Below are 21862 nucleotides of genomic sequence, written 5' to 3'. Positions count from 1 at the left end.
TATTTTTGAAAAAATCCTACATTGGTTGAACACTCGAACAAAAGATATTGATGGCAGTTTTAGTTATATGAGAGCAACTTTGGCAACCAAAAAATGCTTGTATGAAAATCGTTTAATATGCTTTTTTTCCATGGAAAAAATACAAGTTTGAAATAAAAAATTTTTTATCCTTTTTTCACTGCAAACTTGCTTGTAGTCAAAGATGAAATTTACGAAAAAAAATGCATGAAATTTTTAAATTTTTGTGTCTATAACGTAATCAATGTTGAGTTTTTCATCCTTAAAATCCAAAAATCACAAGCAAGTGTTTGTTAATAACACATTTGTTTTTGTTTTCACATGCTTAAATTCTAGCCATATACAAAAATTTACGTTTTTGGTATATCATTCTGCGTGGAAAAAAGTTAACTTTAACTTACTTGGCTAATATCACCAAATGCAGTTTATCTGCGTGGTAATTGCCAGTTTTACTCAGGGTTTTCTATTGACAAAATTCCTTAGTTAGTGTATTTCGGATCAAACACCAAATTTCTGAACAAAAGTTTTTAAATTTCCATTTGTAGAAAAAATGCTTTTAATAGATTTTCATACAATGGAAAAAATGTTTATCATACAGTTTCACTGTACAAAAAATGTTTTTGCTATTTCTAAAACGTTTTTTGTGATAATAAATATGACAAAAAAAATTGTTATAAATCTCCAGAAGGTTGCGCAAAAAAAGTTTATTTTAAAATTTCATGCTAAGGAAAAAGTGCTTATTTTGCTCTTTACATATAATTTTTTCAGTCCAAGAAAATATAGAAACTGTATGATAAACATTTTCTTCATAGTATGAAATTGTATAATAGGCATTCATTGTCAAGGCCAATTAATGTTTGCAGTACAACTTACATGTAGACTGGCGCATTTTTCATTTTCCCCTATTGAAAATCAGTCCATATTGATTTGAATAACAATTTGGTTTTTCAAATTATTGACAAAACAGAAATAAAAAAAGACACAAAAAAATACAATCGAAATGAAATCTAACCATTTGAAATTAAGGAATATTTCCAGATAACAATCGGTTGTTGTTCCGAGTTTCGAAAAAAATGAGAATTATATTTGCTCGGGTGTTTTTTTTCTAAATTCAGAACAACTTTACAAAACTCTGGGTATGCACACTCCTATAGTAACCTGCCACGATTCCATCAAAATCTCTGGTGTTATAATTCACACGAGGCACACTATAAAATCTTTCCAAATTAATTTGAGGCAACTAATTGATTTTACTAATTCAAAACAACGTTTTTTATTTTGAGGCTCATATTTGGCTCACCTGTGGACTGAAAAACCCATCATTTCATCATTTTTGGCAATAATGTGCTTGAAAAAAAAACTTAAACAAAATGGTAAAATTTGTTTTTACAATTGTAAACTGTTACCAATGGCCCCTCAAGCAAAATAAAATTCTACAAATTTGCAAAATTGGGAAAATTATTTGAAGCATACTTTTTATTAAGTTGATTTTTATAAAATGATTTTTGCAGAAAAAAAGTTTTTCAATTCTATTTTTTTGTCATTCGAATGTAGCTTTTCCCAACCAGATTACCAACGGAGAGCAAATCAGTACTTGCCCAGCGTTGCTGCAGTATCATGAACATTTTTAAAATAGCTTGATAATGATCAGTGAGATTATATCATCAATGTTTCAACGTAGAAGCAAAAAACTTTGAAGATATGTTCAGCAAAATTGCAAAACTTCTAAGAGTATATAAATGGAAAGTATCAAAAGTTACTGAGGTATCATAGGTGGCGGAATTGATTTTGAACAAGGTCAGAATAAAAGGTCCAAAAACAGCACTGGGCTACTTCTGAATCAAAGTTGTACTAATCAAACAGTATTGCAACTCTTATCTGTGATTTTATCTCAGGGATTAAAAGTTACAGTACTATATTTTTGCTGAAATAGTATTATTTGCCCTGGGAGACCAAACTGGGCAGGCATAAAAAGTAAGTTTCATGTTCAAAACATAGCCTAACTTTTTTGTACAAAAAATTAATGAAACTAAAAATAGAAACATTTAAAAAAGAATGCAAACCAAATTTCGAAACGACGCGTCAATTTTTCGAGTTAAACGTAATTATTCTTGGAAACGTTTTGAACACTCTCGGCATTTAATTAGATAATCCCGCGCATAAGTACCCACCATCTTAGATGATACTACATACAATTTTTTGTCGCTCATTATTTAGATTGTATAGAATTTCAAGCTCCCTTCGTAAACTCTAGTCAAGTTTGAAAAAACTTGCTGTTTTGCCTGAAAATTGATAACCTTGTTTTGTTGCCGTTGGTAAAAATTAGAAATTTTGAATGTCAAATTATTATAACTGATTAGCAACCCCTATTACTTTTTGAAAAAAGTCCGGATGTCTTAGGCATGAGCCTGTTTGTGTTAGTTCAAAAACTTGAATGTATCTCTAGCCATGAACATCTATCAGTTTTGTAATTGAATTTGTTTTAATTTTTATAATTGAAAATATGTGTTTTTCAAAGTTTTTTTTACATCTCCCTGCCCGTAAAATTACAAAAATAATAATAAGCAGAGAAAAAAATAGCTGAAAAACTCAATTGGCAAATTATGTCTATAAATGGAGCAAATCAAAATCACCTAAAACAGACAGATAGACAATTTATTTGGGCCCAAAAAACAACAATGGCCATTTTTAAGAAGCATTACGAGCCCAAACTGTGCACTAGATAGGCGCGCAATTTTGTGTGTGTGGATCTCTGGAATGCAGAGACAAGTCTTGAAACAGGTTAAAATTTAGTCTGAAAGATCAAAGAAAACAAAAGATCAAAAGAGGAACAAAGAGCGCGTCCTTGTTGCGGAGTCCGCTTACAATTAACAGAATACACATTTTGGCTTTGTACCGAGGATCATAATTAGTTAACGATTGTTCAAAAATTAAGCTCCACTGTCGATATATTGCCAAACTTTTGTCTTTCTTTTTTAACCCAATTTGTGTGTTGTGTGACATCTTTCCAAAGCTTGAAATACTTAATTCAACTTACAAAAGAAATAATAATATAAAACAAGAATAGCGCGCTCCTTCTTTATCGAAGTTCGCCGTGCAGTTTGCTTATGATAAAAAAAATCAAGGTTTCGATTGAAGTGTATGCTTAGTAATCAGAATGCGCGAGTCTAATAATTTGTCATAATTGTTTTAGTTAGGTGTTAATTCAAACAAAAATATTTAGGACAATGATTTCAACCTTTTTTCACAATCATGTGCTTACTGAAAATTTGAAACTTGACTTTTGCTTAATTGAGTGTTTGAATAAATGCACGCTTATCAAAAGTGCAATTTCGATTACACGAATTTTAAATTTTCGAACGAGTCAACTGAATTATTTCTTTTTGAAGATGATTAATACGCATGATATTATACCAAAACTATGAAAAATAGCCTAATTCAAAACATCTTGCGCTGTGCAATCGAATACTAACATTTGATTATAATAACACTCGTCTTTGGTTTTCAGTTAAACAGTTATCTGACAAACAAAAATATATATCTTCGTATCAAAGTGAGATTAGGCAAATATGCTTGAAAACAACTTATTTTGATTATTATTGCAGCTTCGAATTGTTAAAATTCGGTTGCTGAAACAAATACAGCTTCCGAAACTTGTAAGGTTACCCAAGCATCAATTTTTTGTTCCTGTAATTGTTTCAATAAACAACTTTTGCAATAACATTTTTTAATTTCATTCATTTTTTGCCATTTAACGGTAGTTTGTCTCAACCGGATTATTATGAGCAAATCAGTATTTCCTAAGAAAAAAGTTACGCAATTTTTTTTATAGTTTATGCTTAGACAGCTATGAGGTATCTATTTTCATATATTCTTACGAGATTACTTTTGCTGTTGGGATCAGTGATGGGATGGGGATTCAAGTCTGTGCAATGTCCCTTTTTGTTCAGTTCGCAAACAAAAATTTTAATTTTTTTCCATTCTTTTTACCATGATCGGAATGAAAGGTCTAAAAACAGCACTGTGCTACCACTGTAGAAGGTACTGTTACAGTACTGCAACTCTAACTTCTGACTTCATCTCAGATTTTAAGAGGCACTGTACAGTAACTAGCACTGTGCTGAATAGTACTGTTTTCCCTGCAAAATCAACCCGGGAAAGCTTGAAAAAAAAGTTTCAGCCAAATTCAAGTTGGAAAAAAATGCTTATCATACAACTTTCATAGAAGAAAATTGTATGACAAGCATTTTTTCAGTCGAAAGTTTTTTTTTGAAAGTTAACTTAAATTGTTTTAAAACTGAAACAACAAATTAGTGGCAGTTTTGATTACGTGAGAGCAATTTAAGCATAAAATTTTCTTTCAACAAAAAAAGCTTTTCATACATTTGATATATAAAAATTGTATGACCTGCGTTTTTCCATAGAAAAAAAGCAAATTTCCGATAAAAATTTATCATCTGTTTTTTTTTGGTTGCAAACTTGCTTCTGCGCTCAAATATAATTTTTACGAATCAAAAAACCTTTTTATGCAAAATTTAACATGTTCATGCAAAAATATCATGTTCACCCAAAAAATCCAATAATGACTAGCAAGATTTTTTTTAAAAACACAATTTTTTTTAGATGCAAAGATCAACATAAACTTCTTAAAAAACAGGCCTTTATTCTCAACAAAAAAAAACAGGTTATTCAAAGTAAAATTTTCTAGCGCTATAAAAAAATTATGTTTTGAAAAACAATTCTGTGCGAAAAGGCTAACATTAACTTAAATGGCTAATATCACCAAATGGAGTTTATCTGCGAGGCAACTGCCAGTCACACTCTGAGTTTTCCTATGACATAAAATCTTATCATGCTATTTTCACACTAATTTTTTGGTCCTAGAAATAGTATGAAGTAGTATGATAAGCATTTTCATCATAGTATGAAGTTGTATAGTAATTATGCCGAACAAACCCTACCGAAAAGAATTAGTTAAGTATGAAACTATTCAATACGTAACAAAAGATTGGAACAGTCTGAAACAATGAGCAGTCTGCAAATTTAATTTTTTTTTCGAACACGAACAATAGTTTTCAGACAAAAAATATGTCTTACAGTCACTTGAAAAATACATAATTTGTGCAAATTTGGCTTAAAATTGGAGGACTTTAAAAAAATTATAGTTTTTTTAGATATTGAACCCTTTTTCGGAAGTTTCTGATCTTTTTCTTCAATTTTATTTGCGATAAAAATGAATCAATATTTTTTTTATTAAAGAAAGAATATGACATTGTTCCTCTGTCTTTTAAAAATCCGAAATAGAATTGATTGTGAAACTGCATTAGTCAGAAATCAATCTGCTCTTCACAATACAATTCAAGCTTTTTGATTTTTTGAACACTTTACGATCAAAATATTGCATCGATTGAGCACTTTTTGTAGCTTTTGACTGTTTAGCTGGTTTTTACGAAACAATTTATTTTGTAATTATTTTTGCGTTTTCAAGATATCCGAAAAAATGAAGAAATTTTAGCAGTTGGAAATAAATAAAAAATTTGTCAGTTTTTGCAATTTATGTAAAATCTGAAAATACCTGCGACAACTCAATGACTTCATTCTTAAAATTGGAATAGAAAAGTCTTTAGATAAAGCACTACAAGTTTTCCAAGTAAAATACGCGTAACAGCAACGAAAAAAAAACTTATGAATCAGAGTAAAAGTAATCTATAATACGTTTCGAAAAAGAAAAGTTTATGTCCAGGCTTTAAGTTTCTTTTCAACATTGAGTAATCGAAGTTTTACGATTATTTACATATAATATTTCAAAATTGCTTAATAGACGGCTCTGAGTTTACATGGTTATTTTGATACTAGGTTCTAAAAGATAAACTTTCGCAAAAAAAAAATCTCCTAATAGAGAAGTTTCACTGAAAATGGTGACTAATATGAAATTAAGGAAAACTCCCACACGGTGCTTTCAAACATGCAGTAAAATCTTCTCCGTCCGTTCAAGTTCGGCTTTGATAAATGATGAATTATACTAAATTATCATTATAACAAAACAGTCTTGAGAAATTTCTTTGACTCAATATTCACAGTTGTTTCTTGGAAAAAATTTGCATTCCCATGAAACTGTTCTCACCACAACTAAACGCTTAGGCTTAAGATCCAAATGAAAATTAGGTTTATTACAGCATTTAGACAATCAAGGCCATAGCTTTAATAATTAAGAAATGCTACCATTCTTTGAAAACATCTATGACCTCGTATATCCAATCGTGAAAGTAAACAGCACTAGCAAAGCAGCTCATGTCTCTTTCGAGAATAACCAGATCAAACCAACTCCGCCAGAGAGGGTTATTACTGGCTACTCCGTAGAGACATCTGGGCTGATCGGAAACTGACTCGTTGAACGTGTAGAGAGGACCCCCGCTATCCCCTCCGAAAGTGCGTCCATGCTGGTAGCCAGGCAACCTGACACAAAAACAAAAACTAGTTTAGGATTTTGTCAACTATTTCTTCGCCTACGATATCTTGCAAAAAAGTGCCATCCAGAAAAAAAACAATTCAACAGTTAATATTCTGAAATTTCTGTCATTTGTAACGAATCCCTCCTTTGCACCAGGGGTTGGAGGGAACATTTAGTGAAATTTCCAATTTCAAAGTGAGAAAAATTACTATGATCTTTGTGCTTCTGTTTATTTTTTTAGTGCTTCGAGTAACCCCCAAATTTTGACATCTCAACATCCAAATGTAAATAGGCAAGTTATGAAACTGGAAATTTTTTTGCTCAACTTTTGATGCACAAAAAACAGAAAAAAAAAGAAAAGTATATTCTCCATTTTTTTTCGTTAACAAATGAAGCGTTTCAGATCAAAGATGGGAAAATAAATTGGTTTTGTCATTTTACTTTTTGGCTCATGACTAAGCTAAATCAAATGTTGTTCCATTTTTTGAAGAAACTGACGGAATATATCAACATGGTGTGCTGTTTTATTCAGACCAGTTTCCCCACGTTTAATTTAGCAATTTTTAAGCAATTTTTTTCTATACCATCCAATGAATATTGATGCTCAGTGGCCGATTTCAAAAATTGATTGCTGAGCATTAAAATTTTCTAGATGGAATAAAAAACGCATAACTCGTATAAATTAAGAATTACGGTGACTCAGAAAATACGAGAACACAAAAAAAATCCAAAGAGATTCCAGTACTTAACCGTTATTAATAACCCGTGATCCCCCGTTTAAACTATATGATTGTCCGTTAATTTATTACATAATTCGAAACAATTATTGCAATAATTCGAAACAATTAAAATTTTTGAATAAAGTTCGACTTAACTTAACAAGCCGGAAATTAGTATTCCAAAAGACTGTGCATAACACGAATATTCACATGTAATAAAGGGTTTATGGAGAAAAAATTGGTTCATTTACATTAAGTTTTGACTCATAACGAGAAGTTGAAAAGTAAGTTTTTTGTTTCCTATTTTTTTTTAGAAATTTCTTAGGCTAGAAGGAGTAAAAAAGGATGAACGCTGAACTTAACGTTAAAAGCATGAACGCGGCAAAACTTAACCTTGACAAACAATTTCAAAAGTTTCTCTTAACCGTTTCCTCTGTCTGTGAAGAACAAAGCTCATTTTTTGGGGAAAATTTCGGCGTCACTCAATAACATCCCAATCTATTTGTCAGAGAGCAACGAGTACCGTTTCTAAGGAGTGCGTAGCAAACATGACCAAAGTTAAGTCGCTTTGCAGACTCATTCAACCGAAAAAAACCCTTTCGAGTTTTACAAAAGGCCGTGGAGGTTTCGAGACACCTCTGAGTCAACTCTGGACATTTATGAGCAAAACACAATGTAGCATGCTGGTGGTTTTTATTAAAGTTGCAACTCGCTTTTTTTCCTAAGTATATACTTTGCATGCTGTTATGAAGAACAACTGCTCATTCTCAATGGCTTACGTGCTAACAACGAGCTTTTTGTGTGTCGTACAAACTCAACCCAGTATTAGAACCTAAAAAATATGTCATTTGTTCAGAGCAAGCGCAGCAATTTCGGCTTTGAAATACGAATTCCCTACAGCGTGTGTAAAATTTTGCCTACTTTGCTTTTCGCAATCCAAATGGCAAAAAAATCAAAAATCGGGACAGCCGAGTGACTACAAAAAAGTGTATGAAGTGGGATAGAAAGTGAAATCCACTACTTCAGATTGAATTTTGAAGCTGGCACCAGAAGCTCTGCACGCCAAAACAGCCGCATCACGATCTCTTAAAAAACGTTGTTCGGGGAGGGGAATACACACATGCAATTTTACTTGAAAATCAATAGATTCTATACCAGTTAGATAGATCATTTCAAAAAGGGCTAAAAACCAAAAGCAAACAACTGACTCAGAGCAGGGCAGGGGTTGTTTATGTTGGAATGGATTATGCTCGCACTTCAAACTCAAAATTCATTCTCTATATAAGCAAAGAGCAAAGTCTAACCCAAAATCTCATCATTTTTTTCAAATCGGGAGAAAAGCTACAGTTGATTTCAATATGAACAATTGAACAGATAAAAGTAACAAAAAAACATATAATCTTAAAAACTATCAAAAGAAATGTCTAATTTTGCAGCTTGAAGCTTTTTCATTTAATTTCCATCTGTAACAGTCCATTAAATCAAAAAAATGTTGACGTCTTAAAGGCGTTAACAAATTACTGCTGTTTTGGATCACAATTAGATTTAAAAATAAATATTTTTCATTCAAGTTTTGTTTTATTCATTCCTCAATTTGCAAATTGTCATTCGTGGCAATGAAAAAAAAAATTATTTCATTTGCGGTGATCACTGGTTTTAATACAAAGCGTGTTCGTCGAGTTAAACAACTCAAATTGAATAACTTAATTGCCCAAAACAACTTGTTACTAGATAAAAAATATATCATACTACGTGAAATAGATTGATGAAGAAAAACTTAACAACAAAAATTATACATAAAAGCTCATATCAAGACGAACGGAATTTTTCCAGTTTCCTAGTCCCTCATAAACTTAAACATTAAAGCTGCTAATAAATTTTCACGCGGTGTTTTGCGTGTAAGAAATGTTAAAAAATATGTTCATCTATTTACACTGATGCATTTTAATTCGGTATAAGCAGTAAGTTTTGCCTGTAAAGGCTTTACCACAAAAAAAGTATAGATTTCACCTCCTAGTGCAGATAAGATCCGACCAAGAGTCACGTTCACGACCATTGGGGATCTCTTGTAACAGATACAACTCCTTCAGCACCAGCGACAAGTAATGATGTCGTCTGGTACTTCGACCAGTGCCACAGACAGCCAGAATCGAACAGTAGGCCGGCTCATACTCCTTGCAAGGTGGTAAAATTGCATGTTCAGGGAATACGTGATTCAAGATCTTCAGCATGGCAATATCATTGGCTAGACTCGAGTCGTCATATCTGAAAGTAAAATGCTGACCAGCCATTGCTGAAAACGATTCATAATTTAATTTAATACTTTAATGCAAATAATTTAATGCAATGACTTAGTGTTCAACCGGGGAATGGATTTAGGATGTATCGGGTTCGGCTGCCTCTTAAGTCGTTTGAGCCCCTCGCCACCAAAGAGTACCCCATTGGTACTATTTTAAGTCATGCACTTTCGGCTGACATCAATATATTTTTTTCTAAGGGCACCTTTGGCGCCAAAAAATAATCGAACTTCAAGCGCGGAGCACGCACCGAAAAAATAAGGCAACACCTTTTAGAAAATGCACAAAACTGGTCTATTTTCCAAACTTCGCCGATGTTCAAAACAAATTGCAAACTAGGGGCTTCTTAGAAATTTTGAAACGACTTTTATCATTATAGCTTAACACTGATACTTTTGTTGTAAAATGCGCGTTTAAGTCCGGAAAATGAACGATAAAAAACTTGTTACTATTTCATCCCATGATCCAAGAATCGCCGCTCAGTTTGAAATATGAACAAGACTGCTCATATCAGGGCGAAGCCCTGAATGTTCTGACTGCCTTTTAAGGTATTATGGAGCAGTAATAACATTAAAAATTAAATGTATTAAAATAAAATGAAAAAAAAATTTTCTAAAATTTGAAATTTTTTATGAAAATCATCCCCCCACACGCCATATAAAATAGTAAAAATAGATTTCGCTCCTTGTAACAAATCAATTATGGCAAATAAGCTTCTTTCAACCAATTTGGAACGATTTTAAGATGGATTAATTCTCCGCTTACGCGTTAAAACCCACCCCGAGCACAAATATTCCGTTACTTTCGTATCGAAAGTCGGAACAAAAACTGACTTGAGTGGAAGGCACTTACTCATCGTACCAATAAATAACTGACACATTTCTCCAAGTGGAAACAGGGACCGGTTTTGTGAAGTCGCCGATGAAGACTTGGATGTGCTCATCTAAAGAAAACAAACTTCATATTAATGGTTATAGCAATGATACTAGGTACGCCGAAAATAGAATTTGATGGAAAAAAAAGACTTTGAATTATATCGGCAAAAATTGGACTACTAAAATGCATCTATAATCAGTTATTGTACGTGTCTGCCGCGGTGAGTACAATGCGAGTTGTATTTCGTTGCGAGTTGTCGTATTTCGTTTGAAATAGAGAGAACAAAACTGAAAATTGAAAGAGCCAGGTTTCAAGGAAAATGACGCGACCCTCCCTCCACAAGCAAACTGGGCTCTTTTCCATGTACACCTCCCCCTCAAATGTTTCGTTTTCAGGAAGTTTTTTCCTTGTAGAGTGTTTGCAAAAAGTTTATTACAGAAGCAGTTATGGTGGTTGTCAAAAACTTTTTGTAAACGATCTCCCTTTAAAACAGATTTTTCAAAACATGAAACTATGCATGCGATCAACAGGCTCAAAAAAAAACACTTAAACAAGTGAAGTATACCCACATTTACATGATTAAGGGGAAAAGGTTATTAGTACTTCGTCACAGGGGCGGATTTAGGGGGAGGGCGGATGCGGACGCCTCCTCCTCTGGGATTCGACACACTCACCAACAAAAGGGTCCCTCCCCCTTTGATATTATTTTAAGACATCTCTTTTCGGCCGACCGACATTAAAGTTTTTCTAAAGGCGCCTTCGTCGCCTATATATACTAATTTTAAAGGGGAGGCAGCAATTTTTATATTTTTTGGCAGTTAAAAAAATGTGGTTTTTTTAACTAGAATGATTTTTTCTCGTGAATTCAAGCAAAGCAATTATGTATTTCAACGATGTATTTCTTTGTAGTGGACTAACTTTCTGCCCCATACACACAATGTGCAGCAGTGACGACCCACTGACTATGTACTATGGTCCCCCCACACGCCTCAGTGTATGTCTTACTCCGCCATGTTTCTATCTTCACATAAAAGCTCCGCCTCGGACTCAAATGACCCCCAAGAATGAGAGAGGTCAAAGGTGACGAAAGTTCATTTGGTATTTTTGACTGGGACCTAGAGTTAAGCTGCTCGCAAAGAGTGCTTAGAGGAATCAAAACAGTTGCTAGTAAAGTTGCAATCATTTCAGATGCCAGTTCTTCAATAAATGTGTACAACGATTACATTTGTTACTTTCATAATAGATGAATTTATGCCAAATATCAAAAGTTGAAATTTAAAAAAGTTCATTCTCAAAAAGGTCATTTCGATTTTGCTATTTATCTTTTCAGATTTGCAGTCGAGATGCTCCTGCATTCGGAAAAGTTAAACTCTATTTAAACTCCAAAATCTTCTATTTGACTGCAAGACTAAAGTTAGAACAACTTTGAAACGCGCACATTCCTATTCGAAAGTGAAGCTGAAGTTGAAATAGAAGTGAGTCTAATAAAATTCTCACCCTCTGTGGTTTCAGGGATAATGGTCGATTATTCTCGATTTTCATTGACAGTCTCTTTAAGTTCCCAGTAAAGTCGATAATAACCCATGGAAAATGGATTATAATTCCAATTTTTATATCATATAATTCATTATAATCAAGTATAATTTGATATAATGGATTTTTTCAGAGGTTATTGATAAACTTGCAAGTCTTTTCAAAGTTATTTCATTTTCTGAGCAGTTAGTACGTTTTACGTTCCATAATTTTTTTCCCATAATTATTTATCAGTCTAATTTTTCTCTTCTTTTTCAATTGGGCGGCTAAACTTTTTATTTTTTTTCTTTTTTGCTATCACTATGGTAAAAATTGCCATTCGCCCTTTACCTCCCCTCTCACGTTCATGTCAGGTGGTTGAACCGGGTTATTTAATTGTATTGAAAGGGGGGGGGGGGTGGTGACCTGTTGTAAACTCCACCACCTCTTCTAACACCTTCTCCCAGTTCCCCCTCCCCAGTTTGCCACCATCCCGGTCCCCCCCGCCTACATTTTACAAGAAACTCAGAGTTTACGTTACGTGGGTGGTGGAGAGGGGGGTTAAAAACACAAAAATATTAGGGAATTAAAATGGGAGTAAAGAGACTGACTTTACATTGAGTAGTTCCCCCCCCCCCCCGCTCAATGCTAAGGAACTGTAAACTCTGGGGGGGGGGGGGGGGGGGGGGGGGGGGGGTGGGTAAACAGAAGTGCAACAAAAAATAAATATTCAAAAAAAATGCTTTTGTGAATTGATTTTGTTTGTCTTTGTTCTTTGTGTCATGTTGCTTAATATTTAATTCGAATATTCAATTTGATTCGTCCGTCTTCTCCAAAAAAGTGCAACAAGATGAGAAAGCACTTTTTTGCGAAAAAGATTTGATTATACAGGATTTATGAGGAGAAAAAAAAACAATTTGCAAGAATTTAAGTTGAGAAAAAAATCTAACATAAGGGAAAAAATCTAGTGAATTATTTAATGGAGTCTAATGTGTTATTAATTTTTAGAAAAAGTCAATTATAGTCCATTGAATATGGATTTGAACTTTACAATTGGCACCTATAAGAAATATATTGATCATTTATTGTCCCTGAGACTGCTCGTATCAGGGCGAAGCCCTGAATATTCCGACTGCCTTTTAAGGTTTATGGAGCAGCAGTAAAAACCTAAAAAAAATTAAATGAAATAAAAAAAAAATGAAAATTTTTTTTTCTAAAAATTTGAATTTTTTTTTATGAAAATCATCCCCCCACACGCCATATAAAGTACAAAAAGAGAGATTTCGTTCCTTGTAACAAATCAATTATGGCAAATAAGCTTCGTTCAACCAATTTGGAACAATTTATAAGACGGATTAAATCTCCGCTGACGCGTTAATAGCGCGAATTATATCGCGCGTTAATTGTCCCAAATTGGTCAAAATGGCCATCTTTAAACCCTCATAACTTTACGAAAAATGATCACAGGTGAAATATCTTTTCAAATTTAAGCTCAGGACAACAATACCTTTTGAGTGATATAAAAAAATTCCGTCAAAAATGGCTAGTTAAAAAGTCGAAATTTGTCTGAAGAAAAAAAAACCCACCCCGAGCACAAATATTCCGTTACTTTCGTATCGAAAGTCGGAACAATAAAATTGATTTTTATCGAGCAAAACCAATGCAGACTTGTCTTTTCTACTTTTCGCGTTCGTTCATATGGGAATGAGAACTCTTCTACGAAGTTCTGTTTTAACTTTATGCATAAATTCCAGCCAAGTAGAAGAATTACGAAACTCGTCTGGAAAAATAATTTTTGGCTGGAAAAAGGCCGGAAAGTTTCGGCTGTGAACAAGGCTATCAAACTCAAAACGAACATTTTGCTACATTAAAATTTATTTGCAGATACTATATATAATATTATATATAAAATGCAGATATTATATATAAAATCAGGAATAGACTAGTTTTGCAGGCAAACAGTTAAAAACTTCAAAAAGTGAAAATCAAGTTGCGAGAATCAAACTGCATCATAATTAATTAGGTAAGATTTCAAGTATTTCATCTTTTGTTTTCGTTGCTCAACTTAACCCCGGAAACTTTGTGAATTTTGATTAATTTCATTAGATTCCAACTTTTTTTTTTGATTTCAAAAGAATTTTTTTGTTCGTTTTCGCAGCCAAAATTAACCATGAACTTATCAAATAAAAAGAGATTAAAAACAAGCATAGCCGGCTACTGCAGCACCGAATATTCTAATCATAGTCTTGAAAAAACTACAATTTTTCAAACTAGAGTATAATTTTTTCTGCGTGGTGAGAAAGAAAGATCTAAAGGAAATCTTAACATTATAGTAATTTGGGAAAAACCGGATAAACATTTTCCAAGAATAATGACAAGAAAAATAAAAAACAAAATACAAATTTCCATACTTTTTTCCTAATCTTTTTGCAAAGAGATGATGCATTTTTCAAACGTGTTGGTTCCCAAAACGGCGCTAAAAAATTCCTAACATTAGTAAACTAAAACTTCAGGGCGTAAGATCGATTTAATTAAGCGGTTGCAAGCTTGCTCCCTCGCTTTGAGTTCTCAAAATTAAAAAAAAATTCAAACACTTTAAACCTGTTTTTCTCAATACTGAAAAAACCTTTGACGTTTTGTTAATGCAGTTAAAATCACGACTGCAATAGCGTCAAATAGGTATATCACTCGACCCATTCTGTTGGTTTTTTGTGGTATCTTATTTTGCAAGGGAAACAAAAGTATAAAAAACAGAAAAAAAACTTGATTTGCACTTTTTGAATTTTGTTACTGTTTGTCTGCAAAACTAGCCTATTCTTCATTTGAATAGTTCAACTAGTTCTGTATAGCTCAAATCGGCGCTCAAAAAGATGTTTTTGAAACTTGTTTTTGAAACAACGCTTCAAATTCACCACAAAGTGACTTTTATTTGATTCCGTCAAAATTGAGAAAATTTTTTCTGCTTACCAGCTACGTTTATTCAAATACATCATAAAAAAAACCATCCATTTTCTTTGAGTGTTTTTTTTTGAAAAATGAAAGTGAAAAAAGCTCTGTTTATCTTTTTTTTTGTTTTTTTTTGGTTCAATCGAATCCAAGGTTTTTTAAATTTTTAAAGTATATACATAGTAAATAAATCGTGCATGCAGTTCAGCTCATTTATAACTAATACTGTTTTGCATCCGTCGATTGGGTACATCTCCACTTTTCCATCAAACAACTTTTCAAACAATTTTTTGATACCATTGCGAGGCTAAACTGTGCACTGGATAGGCGCACAATTTGGTGTCTGTATGTCAATGGAATCCACAGACAAGTATTTTTTAGATAGATAACACAAGTGAATTCGACTTCAAAAGTTTCCGTGGATTCCGCGTGCAAATACATGTAACGTAAATTTTGCCGGCACATTAGTTATGTCGCGGGCTCCGCAACAAGCGACCATTAGGTATTTGTTCCGGATTCCGCAAAAAAAAGCGGGTTTTGCAAATGTGAGTGGATTCCGCAAATTTACGCGGATTTCACTCACAATTCGCGGATTCAGCTTACAATTCGGATTCCGCTTACAATTTGCGGAATCCGCTAACAATTGGCTGAATCCGCTTACAATTTGCGGATTTCATTTTTAATTGCGGATTCCACGACAGCTTAAGTTTACTATCCACATAAACTTTTGTTTGTTTGTGATTCCACAAGTTTCGATTGTGCTGGTCCTTTTTTTCAACTTTCTCGAGCAACGGATAAATGAGTAAATTGACAATAATAAAATGTATGCTTTTCAATTGATTTTTTTGTGATGCTGCTTGGATTTAAAAAACCTTAAATATCAATAAATTGCGAAGTTCCTACAACAAAAACTCATTTTTATGAATTGAATTTTCCATTTTGTTTTTTTAAATGTTTTTTTTTTAGAAATCTGGACTGATACTGTTGATATGAAACCTGATACTTGAAGAAGTTTCGATAAAAATCAGTTTTTTGTCGCATAAACCCTTAGATTGCAAAAAACTAAAAGGTTCTCTCAGAAATCTTTAGTTTTGAGGCAGGCAATTCTCCTAAACGATTGCTGCTGAAGGCAATTTTTTGACAGAATTGTTTCAATATAAATTGCAGCGTACGTGCGATTTGACCCAGCAATCATATGATTGCTGAGTACTATCACTAACGGAGCGCCACAATACCAAATCTCCACTACACCACAATTTGATAGTTGGTCTAAGCAAAGGGAACACAAAAAGATAACAAAAAAATCATACATTCTTGCTGCAACTTTCACATTCCTCCAGTGAGATAAGAATGAGAAGTTAATGAACCAAAATCATTTTCTCAGATGCTCTCTTCATAAAACGTATTCTTTTCAAGCTCAATTTTTCCGTTAACAGAGAGCAGAGGGTTGATTTCACACAGGGAGTGTTTTCATCAAAAAATCCTTTCTCGAGCTAACCACCCGTCACTGTTTACTGCGTCATCTAAACTAGATGAATATTGTCATAAGCGATACCTTTTAATCATTCAAACTTGCGAGGCTCATTTTCACTTTTCGTACAAACTTCTGTCAAGAGTCCAGAGCTATGCCGTGATGTCTGATCCTTTCGTTATGTCGTCATTATGTCACATTGCGGGACAACCACCTGCAGAACAGGACAGCACATATATCCTTGATTTTTTACCACCAGTAACCAGGGAAAGTTGTCCGATTGCGTCGTAAGCAAAGAGCATCTCGAAAAGCCGATTTGCTTCAACTTCTATGGGAAAAGTTCTCAGAGATTTTGAATCCCGTTTTCGTTCGCTAACTGGAATTCTTCTGTACAAATCCGGATAGCGTTTGCCACATTCTTTCTTTTAACGCTTAGATTCGTTCCTCGGGTTCTTTGCTGTTTTGTTTCGAGATTTTTTACTGCTCAATTTCAGCTATCCGCACGTCTGTTTATTCAGATTACAATTTTTAATGTAAATTTAGAAATGTGTTACAGAATTTTTAAACTGAAACCAGTTTGAAACTAACTATTTTTTTGTACTTTAAAAATACTTCGCTGTAAAATAATAATACAAGTCAATCATGACCCATGACTAAATTTACTTTATATCTGTAAAACTGAAACCCCAGTGTTTGAGAGAACTTAGAAAAAAAAGACGTAAATCAGTTGCTTTTCTTCTCTCCTCTAACTCCTTGCTAGATCTATTGAGACTAGGAAATATTAGAGAAAAATAGGATCGGTATTAGACTAAGGGGTTGCACGAACCTATCCAGCCGAAAATAGATAGCGTGACAAACAGACAGTGTACCCTTTCCAAAATTACTCTAGTAGAAGGCCACCCCGGACTTAAACTCAAAACTAAAAGTTAACAAGGCTTCTTGGAGTCGTAAGACTTTTCATCAAAAGGTGTCATCGCAGTTTCTAACTTAAACAAATATATACCTAGTTGATAGTTCGAAAAGAGACATCTCCATGTCCCTAGAATCATTTTACTTGCCAGTTTTGACAAAAAAAAGCCATGAAAGAATCACAAAAAACTCGGTCATAAGTTTGGGTATGATATCACCCACTGATGAAACAAAACTCATCAAATATAGTCATCCTCGTCCTCACAACTCACGAGCTTTCTTTAACATGCTGAGCGAGTCAGGATTATCTAGCTACGAAGCAGCGAGTTTCATTTTGATGAACAAAACACTACTCCACATCGAGTTGTAATTATAGACAAAAATAACCCTTGGAGTGTCATAGTTGAGTGAACAAATAATTTTCAGAGCCCAGAATTGTTTTTTTTTCAATAGCAAAATCACAAAAAAAAATGTTGAAGGGTTAGAAAAATGTTGAATTTATGCGGCAGGAGAACATTGAAAACGCATGAAAAACCGTAAGCTCAACTCAAACAAAAAACTGAGCATATTTGTGCGAAGGAGTAACTTTATGCGAAATAGTGAGAGAGGAAGAACGCTTTGATGAATGTTCACTAAAAAAACTTTTTGCCTTGAGTTAAATGACATAAAAAAAATTCCACACCTAACACAAATAACGGATGATGGAAAATCTAGCTTGATCCATATGGCATCGAATGTTGGCAGCAGCTTAGAGTTACCAGCTAACTTGATGTAATTGGAACCTGATCTAAACTACATTTTATGATTGGATAAATTAGATATTTTACCACTGTAAAGTATTTAATATTAACCAATCATGATCCATCAAACTAACAACCCACTTATTTGTAAGTGCTGGAATTACTTGTAATTTCAGCACCAGAGAGATTTGAATTTAACTTAGAAATTAGTTGACTCTCCAAGAAGACTTCAACAGCCGCAATAAACCAGTATACCCTAGATCTATTGAGCCTAGCAGAGACTAGTTAAACACCCTGAGACTAGATAGTATAAGAGTAAGATTAGGATCGGTATTAGACTAAGAAGTTGCACGAATCTATCCGGCCGAAAATAAGATAGCGTGACGAGCAGACGGTGTACCCTATCCGAAATTACTCTATGAGTTAACCACATCGGTCATAACTCATCTGGTGCGACCATAAGTCTCGAACAAGACCTTAATAGCTTAGAATTAACCAAAAATAGATTAGAATTTAAACAAAACATTTTTAAAATGTTACACGACGATAATTTAATCGAAATGTCTCTACGACTCAATAGATCAAAGCCACTATTCCGAACGATAAGAGAACTACCCGGAATTGGAAGAAGACCTCGAACCAGAGACGACATACGACAAAGTAGAAACTTACCAAATAGTTATATGATAGTACGGCAAAAGCCAACACAAACTTTTATATTTAGAATCTTATTAGCAATGAATTTAGATTTTCATTTGCAAACTTAAATCTTGAAGTCAATCTTCATGATCATTTCAGGCGCTAAACAAAATTTTAATATACAATAACGATTGATAAAAAGATCTCAAATCGTTTTTCTAAAATTCTGCAGTATTCTATAAAACATGTTTGGAAAATATTTATTGAAAATCAAAATAAAAATTAGTAGCATGACAATAAACTGTTAGTAATCATAAATCATCAAATTGTCCCAGCTTCATCACCTAAAACATAACAGCAATCATAAGCTCACTAACATCATAAAAAAAACTAAATCTTTTTCTTAAACAAATTTAAATCATTTTAAACTTAAAATCACTTAAATTTAAAACCAGATCATCAAGGCTTATCCTTGGATCTTAATTCATTTTCTATTTAATTAAATTTAAAATTTGATCATCAAGGCCTATCCTTGGATCAAAAAGAACAATTTTGTTCTCCCCCACCCACTTAGCTAGTGTCTAACGACCTCAAACGTCGATTCACTATCCAACCCTTTCTAAAAAACCCAAGACTAATAGAAATTTTTCAACAAAACTAACCATTCAAATTAGGATAAACAGTGAAGAACTTCAGTTATTCATCCTTCACTTGAACCCTCCTCTTATCAAGACCCAGGATAAATCTTAGACTTAGTAAGTTTAAAATAGTATCTAACGAACTACTCGCGTTCTAATTATACCTGAACCTTGTGGATCGATTTACTATTCTCCAACCCTTGAACACAATCACTACCCCTAAGTAAGATTAAGTAAGTTAACACCTTAGCTTATACTAGCCACGAGAAAGTAAAAAATCATTCTTCGGAATCGATATACTTTTCTCTCCAACCCTGAACAAATAGACCCAGGTTAAGCTAACCAAAAAATCGTAAGGACTAACAATTTAAGAAAATAGAAATCATCTAACAACTTTTTGCATCCGTCATCCTAAACCTTATGTCATTTAAAAATCTAGGAAACAAACAAACAATCGTTTTACACAACTGTGAAATAGATAACAAAAAATACGACCTTGTAATCACACCACACACGCAAACAGTTGGATATATCAGAACAAAACGACAAACACTAAAAAGGAAAATAATAACTAAACAAAGACAAATAACACGAAAAAGATTTTCCAAAAATAGAAACGCATTTTCAGAATCAGAAGCCAGCAATTTAGACGAACTTTATAAATTAAAAGAATCTATAGATAAAAATTGCCCCATTCACGATCAATTATATTTTTCCGACTCAGAAACAACTTCAAATTCATCAAAAAGAGGAAAAAGACGAATAAAAAAGCAATATAAACACAAACCAGTACACTTATATAACTGGAATCAACCAATTAGACACATCGATAATTACCTATTAACAGTCATTAAACGAAAAAATGAGCCAAACACACACTCCAAGTGAAGATAGTCCAGATGATGACGATATCTTCCCTTTCCTCGTAGATGCACCCAATGATAGAGGACAGCATATACTTTGCAAGAATTTACTACTAAATTTGTTTGAACCCGGAATCAGCCCATGTAAAACAGAGTTCCCAGATGTAAAAATCAAAAGACAAATTATTGATCACTATCTGAAAGATATATGTAATTTGACACAACACTACGGAATCTACACCATAGAATTCAGCTCACCAAACCCGAATCACCGCAAATATGTAATTCAAACAGACGACCTTGATTTAGAATTTTCAAAAGTATTCTCAGAATATATAAAAAGCATACAATATCATAACTCACAAAGAGCAAACTCCATATTTACTAATGAAGTTTTTGCAATAATATATAGTTATATCTCAATATAAGAAAACAAAATCCCAATCTTAAATGTCTCACCGACAGAGACATCTAAACATATAAGGGTACGACATGAAATCACACTATTTTCATCTTTTCTAAATATAATTAAAGAAAATTTCACTAAAGATGAAGTTTCACAACATACAAAACATGACTTACAAAAAATTCTGGCATGGTTTATAATAGATTATTTCACACATAATATAGATTTAATTTCACAAGCAAGAAAAAATTTTAGACCTCAAAATTCAAACAATGATACCGCCATCACAGAACAGTCAGACTACGTTTGGGACCCCGAATGGTCTCATTATGCATTTATAAATATCCCACAATCAATTGCAAGTCAAGCAATAAGTACAATATCTTATATAAGAGATTATGTAAGAGTAGTACCATTAACCATTGACGCAACACCATTAAACTACAATACATTTTTACCTGATACTCGAAATAACAGTTTAAATTCGAACGTCATACACAATGAAAACCTAAATGGAACTAGAAATCTCACTTAACAAGATATTCAGACACCATCACACTTCATAAATGAAGAAATTGTCCAAACAACAACAACTACACAACAAAGTATTTCACCAATACGTCCAAATTTAACAACACCAAGAAATACAAACAGTTCGCTAGCACAGGTAACCTTAAAATCAACCGTTAAACCTTCGGTTGCTCCAAAATATTCACAAATGGATTACCAAACATATAGACCCATGACAATACCGTCAAAAACACGCAGAACATTCACAAGAAACAATTTTGCGGAACATAATTATAATTATACACATTCATCAAAAACAAACTATCCTCCACGAAATAATAATAATAATCAAATCAGATCTCGATATTGGAATAATCCAATGGCAACAACCAATTCAGTAAATTTTCAAGCTAATCCACATCCTCCACAGGATCATAGTGAAAATTACCCATTCTTTCAACAGAATAAAAATAAAAAACAAGCACCTCATCAAACGGATTGTCTATCCTCTGATGATGATCATTTACAACCAGATATATTTGCACCATATACCCAAGAATATCGCGGACAAGGAATGCAGAAACCATATACACATCATAGAAATTTTTCTCCACACCAGATAGATACACAAAATCAATAACCAATACAAATGCAAAACCCAATTAATACACAATCTTTTCAACCAATTCAGCCACAAAACCCAATGATTACACACTCATATCAACCAACACAAATGCAAAATGAAATACCACTTCCATATTATCTTCAACAACACGAAATAACAAAAAATCAACTTTCTAATTTTTCACAACTGCCAAATGCAGCAGAATCATTACAAATGACAATGAATCCATACCTTATGGGTGG

General features: G+C 33.2%; 2 protein-coding genes across 2 annotated transcripts in view; both read right to left on the bottom strand.

The window, feature by feature from the left end:
- LOC134847523 (cyclic nucleotide-binding domain-containing protein 1-like) overlaps positions 1-21862 on the bottom strand; it is a 380437-nt gene that overhangs the window by 317041 nt on the left and 41534 nt on the right. The gene's annotated exons all lie outside the window — the stretch shown is intronic.
- LOC134848458 (trypsin II-P29-like) lies at positions 6108-11638 on the bottom strand. Its single transcript, XM_063865925.1, has 4 exons — positions 11280-11638; positions 10338-10428; positions 9199-9453; positions 6108-6474 (listed from the first exon to the last, which is right to left on the bottom strand). The coding sequence occupies exons 1-4, from the start codon at positions 11542-11544 to the stop codon at positions 6237-6239; spliced, it is 849 nt and encodes a 282-aa protein (XP_063721995.1). The 5' UTR covers positions 11545-11638; the 3' UTR covers positions 6108-6236.

Source organism: Symsagittifera roscoffensis, chromosome 6 (genome assembly GCF_963678635.1).
Source record: "Symsagittifera roscoffensis chromosome 6, txSymRosc1.1, whole genome shotgun sequence".
NCBI lineage: Eukaryota > Metazoa > Xenacoelomorpha > Acoela > Convolutidae > Symsagittifera > Symsagittifera roscoffensis.
Note: the sequence above shows the minus strand (reverse complement) of the source record. Positions and strands in the feature narration are given on the sequence as shown.

Bases quoted from the DNA above. Each gene is read 5' to 3' on its own strand.
- LOC134848458 (XM_063865925.1), bottom strand. From the start codon at position 11,544: ATGATTGCAACTTTACTAGCAACTGTTTTGATTCCTCTAAGCACTCTT. The intron at 10,429-11,279 runs GTTAGTCCACTA...TGTTTTCTTTAG, and splicing joins TTGTGTGTATGGGGCAGAAA to ATGAGCACATCCAAGTCTTC. The intron at 9,454-10,337 runs GTAAGTGCCTTC...TTTTACTTTCAG, and splicing joins GTTATTTATTGGTACGATGA to ATATGACGACTCGAGTCTAG.